A 16,095-nucleotide genomic window follows, 5' to 3' on the forward strand; every position below is an offset into this window, starting at 1 on the left:
GAAATTTCCTGCCCTAGGGTTCATTTGAGCAAACAGGGCAGAGAAACCGCTCCGTCTTTGTTCATTCCTGTACGTTCCCGGCCCTCACAACTGGGGTATATAGGCATCCTTTGTTTTTATAAAGCACGTCCACAAGGGAGAAACCCTAAAGCTAATTCGAAAAGCGGGGAGGGGCGTCGGTGATCTCCCACAGCGGAAAAGCACGGAAATGAAATTCTCTAAATTTTAAACTCCCTTTTATTGAAATATAAGTTTGTTTAGTATATTTACAACACGCTTTATGCACATATATACACAGAAGGCAAATTTTGTCAAATAAAAAAAGTTTCTCCTGATTAAAAAAAAAAAACTAAAATAAAAAAAAAAAAACAAAACAAAGTAAAGTGCATGAAACTCATTTGCTTCTGGTGAACATCATCATTGTCAAAATTTTGGTCGGAGGGGAGGAGGGGAGGGAGAAATCCACTACTTGACTCGGAGCCGACGGAGGGTCCTGCAATCTAGAGGCTTTAGGCCCAAAGGGCATGTGGTTAGGAGCAAGGCAGGCACCTGGTCAGGGTCAGCGGAGATCCCCCCCCCCTCCGGGTTCTGAAGGTCCTGCTCCCTTTGTCCTACCGGGAGCCTTCCCCCAGCCCCTAACAGTGATCTCACCATCACGCCGCCGCCGGAACAAAGGCAGAGCACAGGAAGGGGGCTGCGCCAGCCGATGTCACAGCCCAGCTCCGGGCCACCAGCGCAGCGTTGGGTGGGAAACGCACAAATTAGCTCAACGGCTCCAACAGAAGTTTTCCTTTTTCGGAGAGGGAATGGGGGTGGGGGTGGGGGAGAGGCAAGGGATGGGACGCATCTCCCACCGAGACGGCCGGCCACCCGGGGCGGGGTGGGGTGGGGGTGGGGGTGCACACTCCTCCGGCGGCGGCGGGTGTCTCCGGATCCAAACTCGGTGCGGCCACAGGGCAGCGTCCTCCCGCAGGCTGGGCCGGGGGAACGTTCCACTTCTCGCCCCGGAGACGCCGTCCTCCGCGAACTTTGAAAGGAGACGGCACGAGATGGAGAGCAAGGGGCAGGGCAGGTGGGTGCAGCCGAGGAGAAGTTTCAGCCTCCTGGCGGCCCGGAGCCACGGGCTGGGCGTTGGCCGGTGGCCGGGGCGGCGGCCTTTCCCGCTCCGCGCGTCCCGCCTCCCCCGGCCCGGGGGGCCTCTCGCCCTCTCCTCCGGGGTGCGGGGGGGCTGCCGGGGGCGGGGATGCTAAGTCCCGGGGCGGCGGCCGTACTTGGCCTTGCAGTGCAAAATGTGCTTGGCGAGGAAGTCGAGGCGGCGCTGCAGCAGCTGCGCGTGGGGGTCGGCGAGCGCGGCCAGCTCCGGGAAGCGAGGCTCGTGGTGCCGGTAGAGGCGCAGCAGCCGCGCGGCCGCGTCCCGGCCTCGGTGCAGCTCCAGCACGCGCCGCGCCGTCCGCTCGCGGAACACGCACACCGACTGCAGCAGCGGCTCGTTGTACTTGTCCCACATGCCCGCCACCCGGTAGCCGTGCACCAGGCCCGCCTCGTTGTCCAGAAAGACCAGCGCCCCGCCGGGGCCGCGGTGCAGGTTGCTGGTGGCGCGCTGCATGACGCGCGGGTCCCACTGCAGGCTGAAGAGGTTGCTGACCAGCCGGTCGAAGTTGGCCGTCAGGTAGTCGAAAAGGATCAGGTCGGTCCACTGCACCAGGTCCACCAGCTCCGCCTGGCTGCGGTTGGCCAGCTCGCCCCCGGCGGCCCGCAGCGGCCGCAGCCGGCCGTCCTCGGAGCGCCAGGGCGCGGGCACCACCACGTCCGTGAGGTTGGGCAGCCAGCGCGTCAGGCTCACCACGCTGCCCTCCGCCCAGTGCGCGGCGCGGAGCTCGTCCTGCACCTGCGCCCACTGCGCGCCGCGAGCCTCCACGCGGGCCAGGGCCAGCGGCGGCACGTGGCGCTGGAGGCCCAGCAGGCGCGCCAGGTAGAAGGACAGGGCCTCGCCCTGGATCTGCTCGGGGCTCACGCCGTAGCGCACGCAGGCGCGGGTGCCGTCGGCGAAGCGGGCCAGCCGGTTGGAGCTGCGCCCGCAGCCGCCGCGCTCCAGGGCCACCACCCGCGCGCCGCGCGCCGCCTCCAGCCACGCGGCCGCCTGCGCCTCCGAGAAGCCGCGGGGCACCCGCTCCTCCAGGCCGCGGCTCCAGAAGACGCCCCCGCGCACCGCCGCGCGCCCCTCGCGCCCGCCCGGGGGCCCCCGCGCCGCGCCGCCCGCGCCGCCCGCGCCGGCCGCCAAGGTGAGCAGCGCCCGGAAAGTTTTCGGGGAGCCGCCGCGGGCGTCCCGCGCCGGGGCCGGGGCCGGGGGGGGCCGGGGCGCGGGGCCCGGGCGCCGCGGGAGCCGGTCGGCGGGCGGCGGGCTGCGCGGCGCCGGGAGCCCGCCCCGCAGCGCCAGCAGCGAGCCGAGCGCCAGCAGCCAGAGCCCCGCGGCGGCGGCGGCGGCGGCGGCCGCGTCGCGCATCCTCCTGCCCGAGCCCCGCGGGCCGCGCGGGGGCCGCCGCCGCTTCAAGCCGCGCCCGGGCGCCCAGGTCCCGGCGGCGAGGCGGGCCCGGCGGCGTGGCGGCTGCGGGGCTGCGGGCGCCTCGGCCCCATCGCGGCCGCGGCGCTCCGCCCGGCGCTGGGAACTCGCGCGGCCGCCGCTTCCCAGCCGCTTTTGTATTTGGCTGCGAGACCCTCGGGCGGGCGCGATTCACAGGCGCCCGGACCACGTGGGCGCGAGGGGACCCCTCCCCCTCCCCTCCCCGCCCCTCCCCTCCCCCTCCGCGGCCGCCGCTCCCGCCCCGCCCCTCCCCCCCTCCCCTTAAAGCGGCGACGGCTCCTTCCGCGCGGGAGAGGCGGCCCCGCCTCGGCCGGGGACCTCGGGGCCTGCGGGAGCCGCGCAAGCCCGGGCCGGTCGGGGCCGGGGCCGAGGTCGGGGTCGGGGTCGGGGCGGCCGCCGGGCCGCCTGCGGAGTTGGCGCGGGCCGGGGCGGGTCCCTCCGCGGGTCCCTCCGCCGCCCGGCTCTCCGACGGCGCGGCCTCCCAGCCTAAGGGGGGCCGCGGCCTGCGCTCCAGCCCGGCCGGGGGGCGGGGGGCACCCCCTGTGGCACCAGCTTTGCTCCGACACCCCTCTCGCGGGCGCGCTTGCCACCGCGGGTCACTGCGGGCGGGTGCGCTCCGGGGGTGCTGGCTCGGTCTCTGCGGAGGGACTGGGGTGGGGGGGTGGTTGCGGGGGGGGCGGGGATTAAACCTCGCTCCGCAAGCCCTGCAACACCCAGGCCGATCCACGGAGCCGGGTCTCAGGGCAGTAACCCCCGCAGGCTGTCCCCGCGCTCGTGGAACGCAAGCTCGGGACCGGGGCGGGGGGCGGGGGTTGGCGGCTGTGAGAACGTGGTAACCCCGGATCCGACCTGGGGCAGGCTGCAGGAGCCAGGTGCGGGACCTGGGGCAGGAGCCGCGCTGGGGCAGGACCTGGGGCAGGACCTAGGGCAGGAGCAGCGCTGGTGCAGGACCTGGGGCAGGAGCAGCGCTGGGGCAGGAGCTGGGGCAAGACCTGGGGCAGGACCTGGGACAGGAGCAGCGCTGGGGTAGGACCTGGAGCAGGAGCAGCACTGGGGCAGGACCTGGGTCAGGACCTGGAGCAGGACCTGGGGCAGGAGCAGCGCTGATGCAGGACCTGGGGCAGGAGCAGCGCTGGTGCAGGAGCCAGGTGCAGGACCTGGGGCAGGAGCAGCGCTGGTGCAGGAGCCAGGTGCAGGACCTGGGGCAGGAGCAGCGCTGGGGCAGGACCTGGGGCAAGACCTGGGGCAGGAGCAGCACTGGGGCAGGAGCTGGGGCAGGAGCCGTGCTGGTGCAGAAGCCAGGTGCAGGACCTGGGGCAGGAGCAGCGCTGGTGCAGGAGCCAAGTGCAGGACCTGGGGCAGGACCTGGGGCAGGAGCAGCGCTGGGGCAGGAGCCAGGTGCAGGACCTGGGGCAGCAGCAGCGCTGTCCGGGCCTCCCTCTCACCAAGAAACAGTATGATTCTGCCCAGGAGGAAACCGAGGTGGACAAGGTTTGCTTGGGACGCTGGACTTAGCAAGTGCACAAACTAAAATTCAAACTCCGGCCTTCTGGCCGTGTGCCACCTGATTTTTCCCTCCATCAGGAAAGCTCATTATTTTTTCCCTTTTTTTTTTTTAAATCAAGTTGCCAGCGTTTTCGGTTTTTTAAAAAACTCACTGTCATTTAGCCACTCACTTTATTTTCCAAATGTGATTTTCAGTTCAAATGAAAAAGAAATCCTGATAGTACGTTTGACTTGCTGGTTTAATGGTTTCAGGGAAAAAAATAAATGGTGGGGGGTGAGGGGGGGGAGGAGGAGAAAAAAAAACAACAACCCCAAACCATGACAAAACAAACCACACTGTCTTCCAGCACCTCTGAGTTCCAGCCACCAGGAAGGCTCTTGGATAAGAATTGGCTTCCCCCCGCCCACTTCCCGCTCTGCAGGAGGGTGTCCGGGATCCAAACCAAGATCCCCAGGTAAGATGCAAGGTTGGGGGCGGAGGCGGAATCCACCTCCTGAAAGCAGGCGATGGAAATCTGTTTTCTCACATGTGCTTCTTTCGCTCTTTAACCCCCATCAGGTGCACATGGGGGGGGGGTTCAGCTTTATTAGCTCATCAGCTGGCACTGATTATATTTCATTCTCCAAAGAATGAATGTTCAGAGTTATAGGGCAGACACCGTAATGTTTGTGGTTGAAGGGAAGCATCAAAAGACCACATCTGGAGCTTTCCAGCACTGACCCCGTATTCCCTCAAGTGTTTCCATATTGGCTGAAGTGTGGAGTCTTTGTTGAATCTGTTCCCCACCACACAGCTCTATCAGGCTTTTTTATAGACCTTATCTGATGCTCCGGTGACTGTGACTCCCATACGGAGGCATCAAAACGTAGTAATGCATTAAAAGGGACTGTCCTCCCGCTTTGTGTAAGCTCCTCACCCCTACGTTACCTAGAGGGCAGAGAATACTATTTCTTAACAACCTTTTATTTCTCTTACCACGTAAGTTAGTATATTGTACTAAATAGGTGCTCAATAAATTAAATTTGATTTTTTTTTAATCTTTTGGTTTAACTTCTGGGATTTTTTTTTTTTTTTTGATTGCAGTGCTTTCAGCCTGGGTAAACTGTAAGCAAGATCTCCACCTTGTGGGCATGAGTGGAATATCATCTAATTACAGAACTGTCTGTGTGTGATTAACGGGTTGATTCATGATTTCACCTAAATTCAGCCGGTGACCGTCCTAGGTGCTATGGGGAAATCCAAAGTAGTTGGTGTCTCTGCCTCTTTAGCTGCTAACAAAAGCTGTAAAGAACTACAAGGGATAGTTCGTTGTCATTGCCTGAGGAGTCCCCCTTACCTATTGTTTCGGGGCTGCCGGGCTCAGTGCCTGGTGCTTAGTTAGTTCAATAACAATTTGCTGAATAAGTCATTGGAAAGTTACTGAGATTAAGTTTCTGCAGGTGGCATGTGTTGGTTTTAAAAAGCTCCTTACTACTAAGAGGTACAAAATAAGAACTTTCATTTCACTTTTTTAAAAGATTTTATTTGTCTATTCATAAGAGAGAGGCAGAGGCATAGGCAGAGGGAGAAAGAAGCACACGCCCTGCGGGGAGCCTGATGCGGGACTCGATCCCAGGATCCTGGGACCACAACCTGAGCTGAAAGCAGCCGCTCAACCACCGAGCCACCCAGGTGCCCCAAGAACTTTCATTTTAAAAGGAAAAAAAAATATTGATGAAGCCTCCACATAATGTAGGAAGAGGAAGCATGTGACTTTCATTCTGGGAGGGGCTGGCCTCCAACCCAGATGCTCCAAATCCCAGGATCTTCCCATCACTTCCAGGTATTGACAAAGAAGTTGGGTCTTAAAGAAGTTGGCTAGGATCTTACCTCTTGGAGGAGGGACTGACCTCATCGCAGCCCTTTGCCTGCAGCCACAGGACTGAATGCCCCAGGTACCGCAGTGGGACGCATTCACAGGAGCAAGTGCACCGAGACGCAGAATTCCAGAAAACCAAAGGACTAAGACAAAACCAAAACCAAAAAGCAAACCCTCCAGCAGAATGCCATTTTATAGGCGTATTTGTGTACTTTAGACAGTGTTTCAACATTGAACGCACTCCTCTGTTTCACCTGTACGATGACAGTGCTCCCACTTGCCGTCACCTCCCAGCCTGGGGACGCTCCCCTCCCCCAGTCAAGGCCAAGCCACACCGTGGCTCCTGGATACAGTTCATCACAATGGGTAGCCGCTGGCCCTTCCGCCCCTCTGGCAGTTGCTTCTGCACGAGGGAAAGTGCTGCTCCTCTGTCCCTACCTAGAAACCTATTTTCACCTTGAAAACTTTCTTAATATTCCTCAGGGCTTCTCCCTGAGTCTGGACTTCCAATTGCTTCGAATTTTTCCATAGTCCTGTTTGAAGAATGATCTGGCTCATTTAACAGTGCCTCCTGGGAAAGAGGGCGGGGGTGGCTTTGAGGGTTGGGAGCAGGGCAGGAGGCTCGGAGTTGGAAGGTTTCCCAAGTCTGGCATTTTCACATTCTGGCTGTTTCCTTTCTGGCGGGTTATTTCCTTTCTTTGAGTTTAGGTTTCCACATCTGAGAAATGAGGATAATGAATCTTGCCTACTTTGCATGGTTGTTGGGAAGTGCTAGCGACGTATTAATAATCACTACAATGCTGGTGGCAAACACTTACTGAGTGCTTATTATGGGCCTAGCACAGGGCGTTACCGGCTTTATTTTGCACACACGTTCTCTGCTTTAACGTTTCCAACAGTGATGAATGTCCCCGCTTTACAGATGGGAACACTGAAGCTTACTTAGCCAGTGACTAGCCTGAAGTCATACAGCAAGTAAACGGCAGGGCTGAGATTCCAGAATGATGGAGGATAAGCCCTTTGCAAAAAAAAAACAAAAACAAAGACAAAAAAACAACAAAAAAAGCCCTGAGAAAACGTCAGCTATAAAAAATTATTGCATTTAATCAAAGTAGACTCAACTCAGATTAAATTTTGCTTTGAAATGTTCTCTGGGGTTGCTACTAAGGGAAATGGTTAAGAGAACAAACTCTCAGACCAAATTGTCTGAGTTTAAAAATTAACCAGAGGTGTAACCCAGAGTCAGTTACTTGGCCTCTCTGTGCCTCAGTGTACCCATTTGTAAAATGCAGTTACAGTAGAATTATTGGTGTCACTAATACTGATGATATCAATTATATAATGTCTGATGATTAATACTAATTAATGGTGACAAACTTTGTAGTTTATTATGAGGATTAAATTAGTCCCTATGTTTACAGTGCTTAGAAGAGTTAAGAGTTCACTCTTTTATTAAAAAAAAAAAAAAAAGAGTTCACTGTTAACAATATTTGTGTGATTCTGTGTATGAGATCATTAGCTCTGACCCCAGGCAGCTTTTGAACTTCTCTGAGCCATAGTTTTTATTATCTGGGTCTCTCTCCTCCCCTCTTTTTGTCCCCCCTACAGTACATTTTTTTTCCTGCTTTGAGGATCATTTTCCTTTTTTTTTTTTTTTTTTTTTTTGGTATGTCTCTATTAGGTCATGAGCTCAAGAATTCCTTTTTTTTTTTTTTTTTTTTTTAAAGATTTTATTTACTTATTTGAGAGAAAGAGAGCAAGCATGAGTAGGGGGCAGAGGGAGAGGGAGAAGCAAGCTCCCTGCTCAGCTTGCTCTCTTTCTCTCAAATAAATAAATAAAATCTTTTTATTATTTTTCATCCCAGGACCCCAGGATCATGACCCACGCCTAAGGCAGACTCTTAACCAACTCAGCCAGCCAGGAAGCCTGAACTCTAGAATTCCTGCACGGCTCCCATCCTCACAGACCTGGCTATCCTGGACAGGTATCTACACATTTTATTCCAGGCAAATCCTACTGGATAGCTAGGAGGAGGTCAGGAAATGCAATAGCCTTTGCAACTAGTCTGCCTGCCTGAATGACTCCCACTTTTAAGAATATACTGTGTTTCACCGTGTTTCTGGAAAGAAAGTCAGGGTTGACATAAACCTGTAATTTATGGCGAGACTTTAACATTTTTACGAACCTCTTTATTCCACAGAGCTCTCTTTTGACCGGCTTTTGGAAAAGGCTTCGATAGCCACTGGTGTTAGAAGCTAGAATCTAAAGGTTAGAGCACTGGTGAATTAATTTAATAAATCTGAAAGCCGTTGCCATTGTGAATCTTAGTCACATGGCATCATACTCGAGTTATGGGGTGTGGTGGTAAAAATTCTGGGCTGGGCACTTTGGGACATGAGTTTTCTTTCTCTGCTGTGATTCAGTTCAACTGTTGTATTTTATTCAGATGCAGAAGGTCAAGATCTGGGCAGTAAGGGCCGAGGCCTCTGCCTTTCTCTCGTCTTTAACGCGGCGTCAGGAGCTTCGGTTGGTTGTCTGTTTTTCATCCTCCTTTCCCCTTCTTTGGGCAGCTCTTCGTCCTCTTTCCTGTGCCTGGTGCTGGAAGGGAGGCTGGACCCTGATTGGGCTAAGCCAGTCGGGGTGCTTTTCGGCTCCTTGCGCACGTGGGGTTTAGGCACAGGCTGATGACACCATGCTGGCTGGTGAGACCTGGGGTCCCCAGGGAGGTTTCTGGAAAAGCAATCCACTCTAGGGCAAAAAGACACTGAAAAGATGTGGCACCTTTTCTCCACGGTTCAGGTCCAGATGTGAGGGCTGGAATTGGGACAGTCCCCACAGAACCGCAAGGGGAGCTAGGTGGACACATTGAGGGTGGCAGGCCAGAAAGCTGCAGGAGCCGGGGTCCTTGGTAATGTCACCGGGCCCTCAAATTAATCAACTCTGAAGCCACCCTTCCCCCTGGGCTTGCCAGGTGGTTGGACACACTGGGAGTGGGGTTTTGGTTTGCAGCCAGGGAGTCCTAAATGACGAACCGCTCACAGAGGGGCTTATGGACCCGAGAGGGGGCACACCTGGAAGCAGATCTGTGCCCTCATGAGTGTGCTCCCGGGCAGGCGGGCGGGGTGGAGTCTCCAGGGACACACATGGGTCTGTGCATCCGGGCTGAGTCTTGCACCTGCTGACTGTGCTGTCCTGGAAGAGTCACTTAACCTCGCTGGGCCTGTTAACTCATCAGGAAAGTGGAGATGCTGACCGCACCGTCTCGGAACACGGTTGCGTGGATGAACCGCCCGGGGAGCATTTAGGAAGCAACCCCGCCCCCCCCCCCCCCCCCCCCCCCCCGCCGTCACGGAGGCATAAGCCACCGGGAGCACAGATGCGGGGGAGCAGCAAACTCTCCCAAGGGAGGCCAGGAAGGCTTCACGGAGGAGGAGGCACATGTTAAGCTTGAGTCTTGAAGGGCAAGCTGGGGCTTTGCAGGTCAGGCTTTGGGGGAGGAGGGCGTTCAGCCCAGGGACCGCCCTGGGAGCTCAGCAGCCACGAGCCGTGGGCGGATCACCGTGTCTTTCTCGGGAGCTCAATTTCCTGGGCCTTAAAAGCACTTGCGTCCGTGGGCTTAGCTTAATCGGCTTTGGATATGAGACGCCGTTCTCAGGCCCCCTCCCTACATGGAGGAGCAGCAGGGCAGGGCTTCTCCACGGCCCCTCCGTCCCCCACCGATGGCTGTTTCCACCCCAGCTGCAGAAATTCACTCAACAAACACTTGCCATGAGAGGAGGTGAGGCCGGCTGGCCCCGTTGATTCCTTGCCCCTGCCGCCCGGAGCCTCATCCCTGCGCAGTCAGCGATGCTGCTCTTGCTCGGTGTCCCGGTCCCTGCACACCTCATCAGTCGCAGAGATGCCGGAGCTTAATTAAGCTTGTAAAGCTTTCTGATTCTCTCAGACGAAAGGTGGCCCGTAAGTACCAGGTTTTATTTTGGTGGCTCCTGCCAAGGGTTGTTATAAATAGGGCTTAGTGCGCAGTGGCTGAGCTCTCAGGTTGATAACGTGTCAAGACCAATCGAGGCTTCCGAGAGCGGGGATATTATCATAATGGTTCCATCATACGCGGTGGGTGTTAATGGAAGGGGCCGTGAGAAAAAAAAAAAAAAGGAAAAGAAAAAAACATAGCGTAGGCAGCGACGCCAGGGGAGGGAGAGGGGTGGCTGCCGGTGAGGTATGGCCTGCTCCGGGCATCTCCATCATCATCATTACCTAGATTAGCCTCGGAGCCATTCTTCTCCCGTCTCTTCCAGACCAGACTCCAACTCCAATAAAAAATGGATGCTTTAACTCCAAATGAAAATATATTCCTTCACTGCTTTTTAAAATCCATTTACACTGAAATGATGGCCAGCAGGTAAGTAATTCATAACTGGGGGCTCACTGCAGTGCGGCCGGGAGTGTCAGCAGAGCGATGAGCGGCCTCGGTGGGTGGGCCAGGGACTCGAGGACCCGGGGAAAGCCATCCCTGTGGTACTGGAAAGGGGCCTGGGTGGGGGTGGTGTGTGTGTTGGGGGGGGGTAACCAGCAGACCCTCGCTGCTGGCTGGTGCCTCCTAGTGAATGGAGAGGTAGCTGCACATCTCAACAGTGAGATGGGGGCGAGGGGGGCCGGCTAGAAGTTCCTCAGTAGTGCAGTCCTGGTTAGGAACGCGCCAGCTTCCTGCGTCCCAGCTTGCACGGCCTAAAGCCAGTTTCCTGCGTCCCGTGGGCAGATGACCTGTAACACCTGGGAGTGATGATGACAGAGATGATGAGGACGACGGCAATGGCGTAACCTTGTGTTTGTTGAACCTGCCCCACTCCTTCAAACTTCAGTTCATCTTTATCCAGATGCCTATTCCACAGTTTGGGAGGGGCAGGGGCTGTCCCTCTATTTCTCAGGGTCACTGGGGCTTTGATCCTCAAGCTTGTCCCTCTGCATCTGCTTCCGGCCTCTCTACTTGTCGCCTTGGCTCTGGCACACAGTCACCCGGCTGTGAAGGTCCACATCTGAATCACTCCACCTGCCCCAAATGCACTTGGAGCAACTGAACAAATTTGGACACTTTGCTGACGATTTGCAGGGCTCCCCAAACTGGGGGGCGGAGGGTGTCACATCACTGTGCAAGACTGTCGTCCATCTGGCTGTCCTTCCCACCTCCTCTCTGTCCCCCTCTGCCTTTTGTGGAGAAACAGGCAGATCCGTGTGACCCAGGGCCACTCCCGTCCAGGCCCTCTCGGGAGCTCAGCTTCCAGAAGGTCAAGGTTTCCCTTGCGATCAAGCTGGACAAGGGATTCTGGTGGACACAGCGTCTCCAGGGTACTTCCGACCTGTAAGGCAGCAGCATGCTGAGAGCTTTCTGGGCACGTCAGCTTCAAGGCCCGCTCCATCCTGGCCCAGAGTTGTTATTCCCCCATTTCACTGATGGGAAAACCACCGGAACATTGTGACAGGTAACACGTGGCTCAGGAGACTTCTGCTAAGTGACAGAAGAGGAATTCCAGCTCTGGTCAGCCATGGGAGCAAAGTGATATTAGCCACAACAGCACGTGGACCCTCCTGGGGCTGAGAAAAACCCCGGTGAGCTAGCCAAGGGGCCTCTTACTAGGGGCTCATCTCTTCCTTGGTGCTGCCGTGTTGTCTGTGTCCAGGCATGTTAGAAACAGGTGCTCGCTTAGAGCTCTCCTGGGCGGCATGGTGGAGCCCATCCGCTGGGAGATGGTGCCCGCTTGGAAAGCTCCACGAGGTTGATATTTTATCAGCTGGGGTGAGAATGGCTGGAAAAGAAGTGGGCAGACCTAACAGTCCCAGGGGCCGTACCACTACTGTCTCAGGGCCAGGGTAGCCTGAGCCTGGCACGCAACAATGCCCGCTGTAACTGCCCCTCCCAGGAGCCAGCTCTGAGATTGCCACAGGGACGCAGGGCAGGTGCTGCTGTGGGGCCGGGCATGCTTGTTACACACCAGACACTGACACTTGCTCTTGAATACGTCTGGTTCCTTTTTGTTTCAACTGAGGGGAAAAAAGGAAGCAAGAAACCTCGGAGGCCATTTCTCGTCTGCCTGAGTTTAAAGAATGGCTGCATTTTAGGGACAATATGGGCCTAAGGAATAGCAGAAGGAGGGCTGAGGATTAATGACGGTCATACATTTATACGGCTCCTCGCAGTTTTGCTGAGCACTCTCCCATGCCAGTCTGGTGGATTTTTACGGCAGCCTGCGAGGGAGGGGTGCGGGGCGGGTGTGGGCGACTGTTCTTATTTGATGAAGGAGAAAGTTGAGCTTCAGAGGGTTGTGTGATGAGCACAAGGTGAACGGCTCAGTCCTGGCCCACCTGGCTCACTCTACCTGACTTCCACGTCAGAGCTTTCCCATGGCTGTGGTCCCTCTCGGCTCAGTTCTGTTCACATCTGCGGACTCTGTCGCTACCCTGGTTTTCTGCATGGTCACACGTTCATGTTACACGTATGTTACAACGGCCACCCAGACTCCAGTAAGGGGGGCAGAGAAAAGAACCCAGGGACACCTCCTAAAGAGCTGGGGTGTTTAAAAGCTCCTCTCCCATCAAAGGGTGCTTTCCGTTTCTCCTGCTGGCATCTGTGACAGAAAGGAGGAGCGAATAAACAATCAGAAGGGTTGGGGGGAAAAAAAGTGTTGGGGGGAAAGAAAAGAGAGGGATTATTCTGAAATCTTTTCCTTTGCTTGCCTGTTTCTGCTCGTTAAATAACCAGAGGATGAATAGGAGCTTTAACCGAAGGGAGTCAGAGATGATCGCCACTCACTGGACTCTTTTCTTTTTTTTTCTTTAAAGATTTCATTTATTTATTTGATAGAACAAGCAGGGGGAGCAGCAGAGAGAGAGGGAGAAGCAGACTCCCCGCTGAGCAGGGAGCCTGACGACGTGGGGCTCAACCCCAGGACCCTGGGATCATGACCTGAGCTGAAGGCAGATGCTTAACCGACTGAGCCACCTGGGCACCCCTGGATTATTTTCTAAGTGACTTTTCTAAGGTGGGGAGGGAAATCCTAAAACCACCCAGAGTTGGCAAAGAAGAAATAGACACAAAAACTGTGTTCATGGTTCTCTGCTCCCAGGCACGATACCCTTGCTCACCCAGGGCAAAGCCAAGCCAACAGGGTGCTTGACCTTGCCATCTTTCCCCACCAAGAGGGTTAGGGCTCCTGACAGTGCTGCGTGCCCCTTAGGATCAGTGAGGGAGCTGGAGCAAATAGAAGTTCCTCCGCCTTGGTTTTCTCATCTGTCAAATGGGATGTTAATGCTTCCCTCTTGGGGGTACTGTGAGAATTAAATGAGATTATGGGAGCAGGTAAAACAGAGTAGGTGAAAAGTCCCGATAGGGTTCCTGGCACGTGGTAGGTATTCAGTGAGTGTTACAGGCCACACACCCAGCCGACCACACACCCAGCTGCAGAGACAGGTCTGGGAGAACACATCTAAGCTGCCAGCAGTGTTACTCCTCGAGGAGGTGTGTGTGGTGGGGAGGAGGCACTTGGACCCTTCACCGTCTGCATTTTTACTTTCTATGTCCTGGATATTGGGAGGAAGCATGCTGTGTGAGTATTGATGAGTGTGTGCGGAGGGTCAAGATAGAGAATAACACAGAACGGGACACTGTGGTGTGCCTCCCGTCTCTGTGTGATTATAACACCTGTACCTGCTATGCTTGGATCAGTTGAGGGGCCTTGGGTGGCCAGCAACAGAAACTGGTGAAGTCAGGAAGCGAAAACGGGATTTGGTGGAAGGACATTGGGAGGAGTCACCAATGGAAGAACTGGGACCTGGGCACTGGGAAGCGCAGAGTAGCTAAGGGGACCTGGCTAGGTAAGCAGGAGGACCTTCTCTCAGAGGTGCGCATGCAAGATGTGTCAGCCCCTGGCACTGCCCATTCACGCTTTTATAGTCCAGGCACGGCGAATCCAATTGACCCAGTTTGGAACAAAAGTTTCCACGTTGACTCATTCGCCTTTTACCGTGGGACAGGGCAGATGGTCTCTAAAAGGGAGTGCTTCTGGGCTGGACCATCACCATCCACTCACTTCTGTATTGTTTGGTTTTTGCCAAATTATCACCTTGTGTTACTCTTTTTCTTTTCTTTTTTTTTTTTTTTAAGATTTTTTATTTATGAAAGAGAGAGAGATGGGCAGCCCAGCGGGGCTCAGCAGTATAGCGCCGCCTTTGGCCCAGGGTGTGATCCTGGAGACCTGCGATCGAGTCCCACATCAGGCTCCCTCATGGAGCCTGCTTCTCCCTCTGCCTGTGTCTCTGCCTCTCGTTCTCTCTCTGTGTCTCATGAATAAATAAATAAAATATTAAAAAAAAAAGAAATGTCTTTGAAAGAGAGAGAGAATGCAAGTGAGCAGGGGGAGGGGCAAAGGGAGAGGGAGAGAGAATCTCAAGCAGACTCCAAGCCCAGCGCAAAGCCTGATGTGGGGCTGGGTCCCACAACCCTGAGACCATGACCTGAGCCGAAACCAAGAGTCCATCACTTAACTTACTGAGCCACCCAGACGCCCCTACTTTTTAAATGATAATAAGAAAACTAACAATTAAGTAGAGTTATGCCATACAGTCTCAACAGGACATATTTTATGCATCTTTTATCGGGAACCAATAACAATAAAACCAAGCAGCATGATTCATCATTCATGGGCCTAGTGACACATCACAGGCGACACATCCGCCTTGGGTCTGAATGAATGTTGATTGTGGTGGCAAACACACCCACACAACGACAACAGTACTTGTCTTTTTGACTCTCACGATTAGCAGGTCCCATGTGTGTGTAGGACGCCTCTCAGATTAGGAAGGGAGTTTGAGACCTTTATTATTAGGGCAAAGAAGAGGGATAGGACATCTGTGATTGTTCTATCAGTAGCTGTTGTTTTATGGTGGCCGGAAGGCAGGGACTATGAAGCACATGGAAGGTATGCAGGATATATTCCCTGTGTGTGGAGGGGAGAGAGGGAGGGAGGGAGGGAGGGAGGGAGCATTTCATTGCCCCAGGGTAGGATGAGTTAGCCAGTGTTGTAAGGCAAGCTCAGATCCAGCCTGCATTTTCTATGCTGACCATCTGTGTTTCCCAGGAAAGCGGCGGCCAGCCAGGGCCTGAGAGCTTTAGGAAAAAGTGAGAAGCAGGAGGACAGCCAGTCCAGGAGGGGCTGGAGGGATCTTTGTGTCCTTGCGATGCCTCCTGGCAACACCAGCAGCACGGAGGCCTGCCTTGGCTGCCTGCCCCCTGTGAGCCCCCTTGGGGTCCTTTTCAGGGTTGGAAAATCCTCTCCCCGGCCACCCACCTGTCCCTTGTGACTTTTTTCCCCTAGGGGTAGGTGTTGTTGGGGTTGATGACCAGAAACTACTCATCTGAAGGCAGAAGCATTGTCTCTAAAAACCACAGGTGGACCAAGAACGAGTCCTGCCTCCCGCATCTGGCTGTGCTGGGCAGCTCCCCTACCCTAACAAGCCCTTTTCGGGGAGGGGGTGGTATGTCTATAAACAGGGAAGCCAGGGTTCGTAAGCTTCAGGGTCCCCCTCAAGCTGGCACGGTTTCTAAACGGTAGCGCTGCACTGAAACCTGGGCCAGCGTGTCACCGGGTCACCGGGACCTCCCAGCTTCTCCGCGTTGGGAAGCCAGCTCAGAAGGACCCACGGCCCAGCTCCGCTGCCCGCCCCCGCTGCTCTGGGACCTGGATGCAGAACTGAAAGCAGTCTCAGCCCTAACGACCGCAAATTGGGAATTCTAATGCAACATCTTCTCCCCAAGCCAGCGCTGTAATAACACAATTTTAAGCCAAGCCTTGGCGTCTACGCTTTCGGGGGGTGGTTCCATGAACTTGCCAGAAGCTCCTACCCAGCCATGGGAGCCCTGTGAAGAGCCCTCCTTCTAAGGTCCCCCACTGGAAGTCGTCTTTCCTTGTCGGCAGCTTCAGATGCGGGGTGTTCTAACCTCTGAAGTTGCTGGAATAGGACCATTAGACCGAACAGTTCTATTGGAATTAAAAATATTGTGAATTTTGTGCTAACTGCCTCTGGCCATAACTGGAATAGAAATGACATTGCTTCAGACGCTACCGTGCACTAATTAAACCAGCAGAGAATGAAGCAAC

General features: G+C 55.4%; 1 protein-coding gene and 1 long non-coding RNA gene across 7 annotated transcripts in view; both read left to right on the top strand.

The window, feature by feature from the left end:
* Positions 1-219: 219 nt before the first annotated feature.
* The window catches only part of PAMR1 (peptidase domain containing associated with muscle regeneration 1), a 158,375-nt gene continuing 142,499 nt past the window's right edge, over positions 220-16,095 (top strand). Inside the window, exons 1-2 of one of the 6 annotated variants that reach the window (XM_049097021.1) lie at positions 220-2,282; positions 4,435-4,542. In XM_049097021.1, the coding sequence (XP_048952978.1) occupies positions 1,244-2,282; positions 4,435-4,542 (1,147 nt within the window). In that variant the 5' untranslated portion in view covers positions 220-1,243. Of the gene's footprint in view, positions 2,283-3,253; positions 3,772-3,837; positions 4,073-4,434; positions 4,543-16,095 lie in introns of those variants that run through there. The other 5 variants (XM_049097027.1, XM_049097028.1, XM_049097023.1 and 2 more) reach the window with 5 other exon arrangements.
* LOC125752994 (uncharacterized) lies at positions 10,518-14,634 on the top strand. The gene is made up of 2 exons (XR_007403761.1): positions 10,518-12,435; positions 12,782-14,634. It is a non-coding gene; the product is annotated as an uncharacterized LOC125752994 (long non-coding RNA).

Source organism: Canis lupus, chromosome 18 (genome assembly GCF_003254725.2).
Source record: "Canis lupus dingo isolate Sandy chromosome 18, ASM325472v2, whole genome shotgun sequence".
Taxonomy (NCBI): Eukaryota; Metazoa; Chordata; class Mammalia; order Carnivora; family Canidae; genus Canis; species Canis lupus.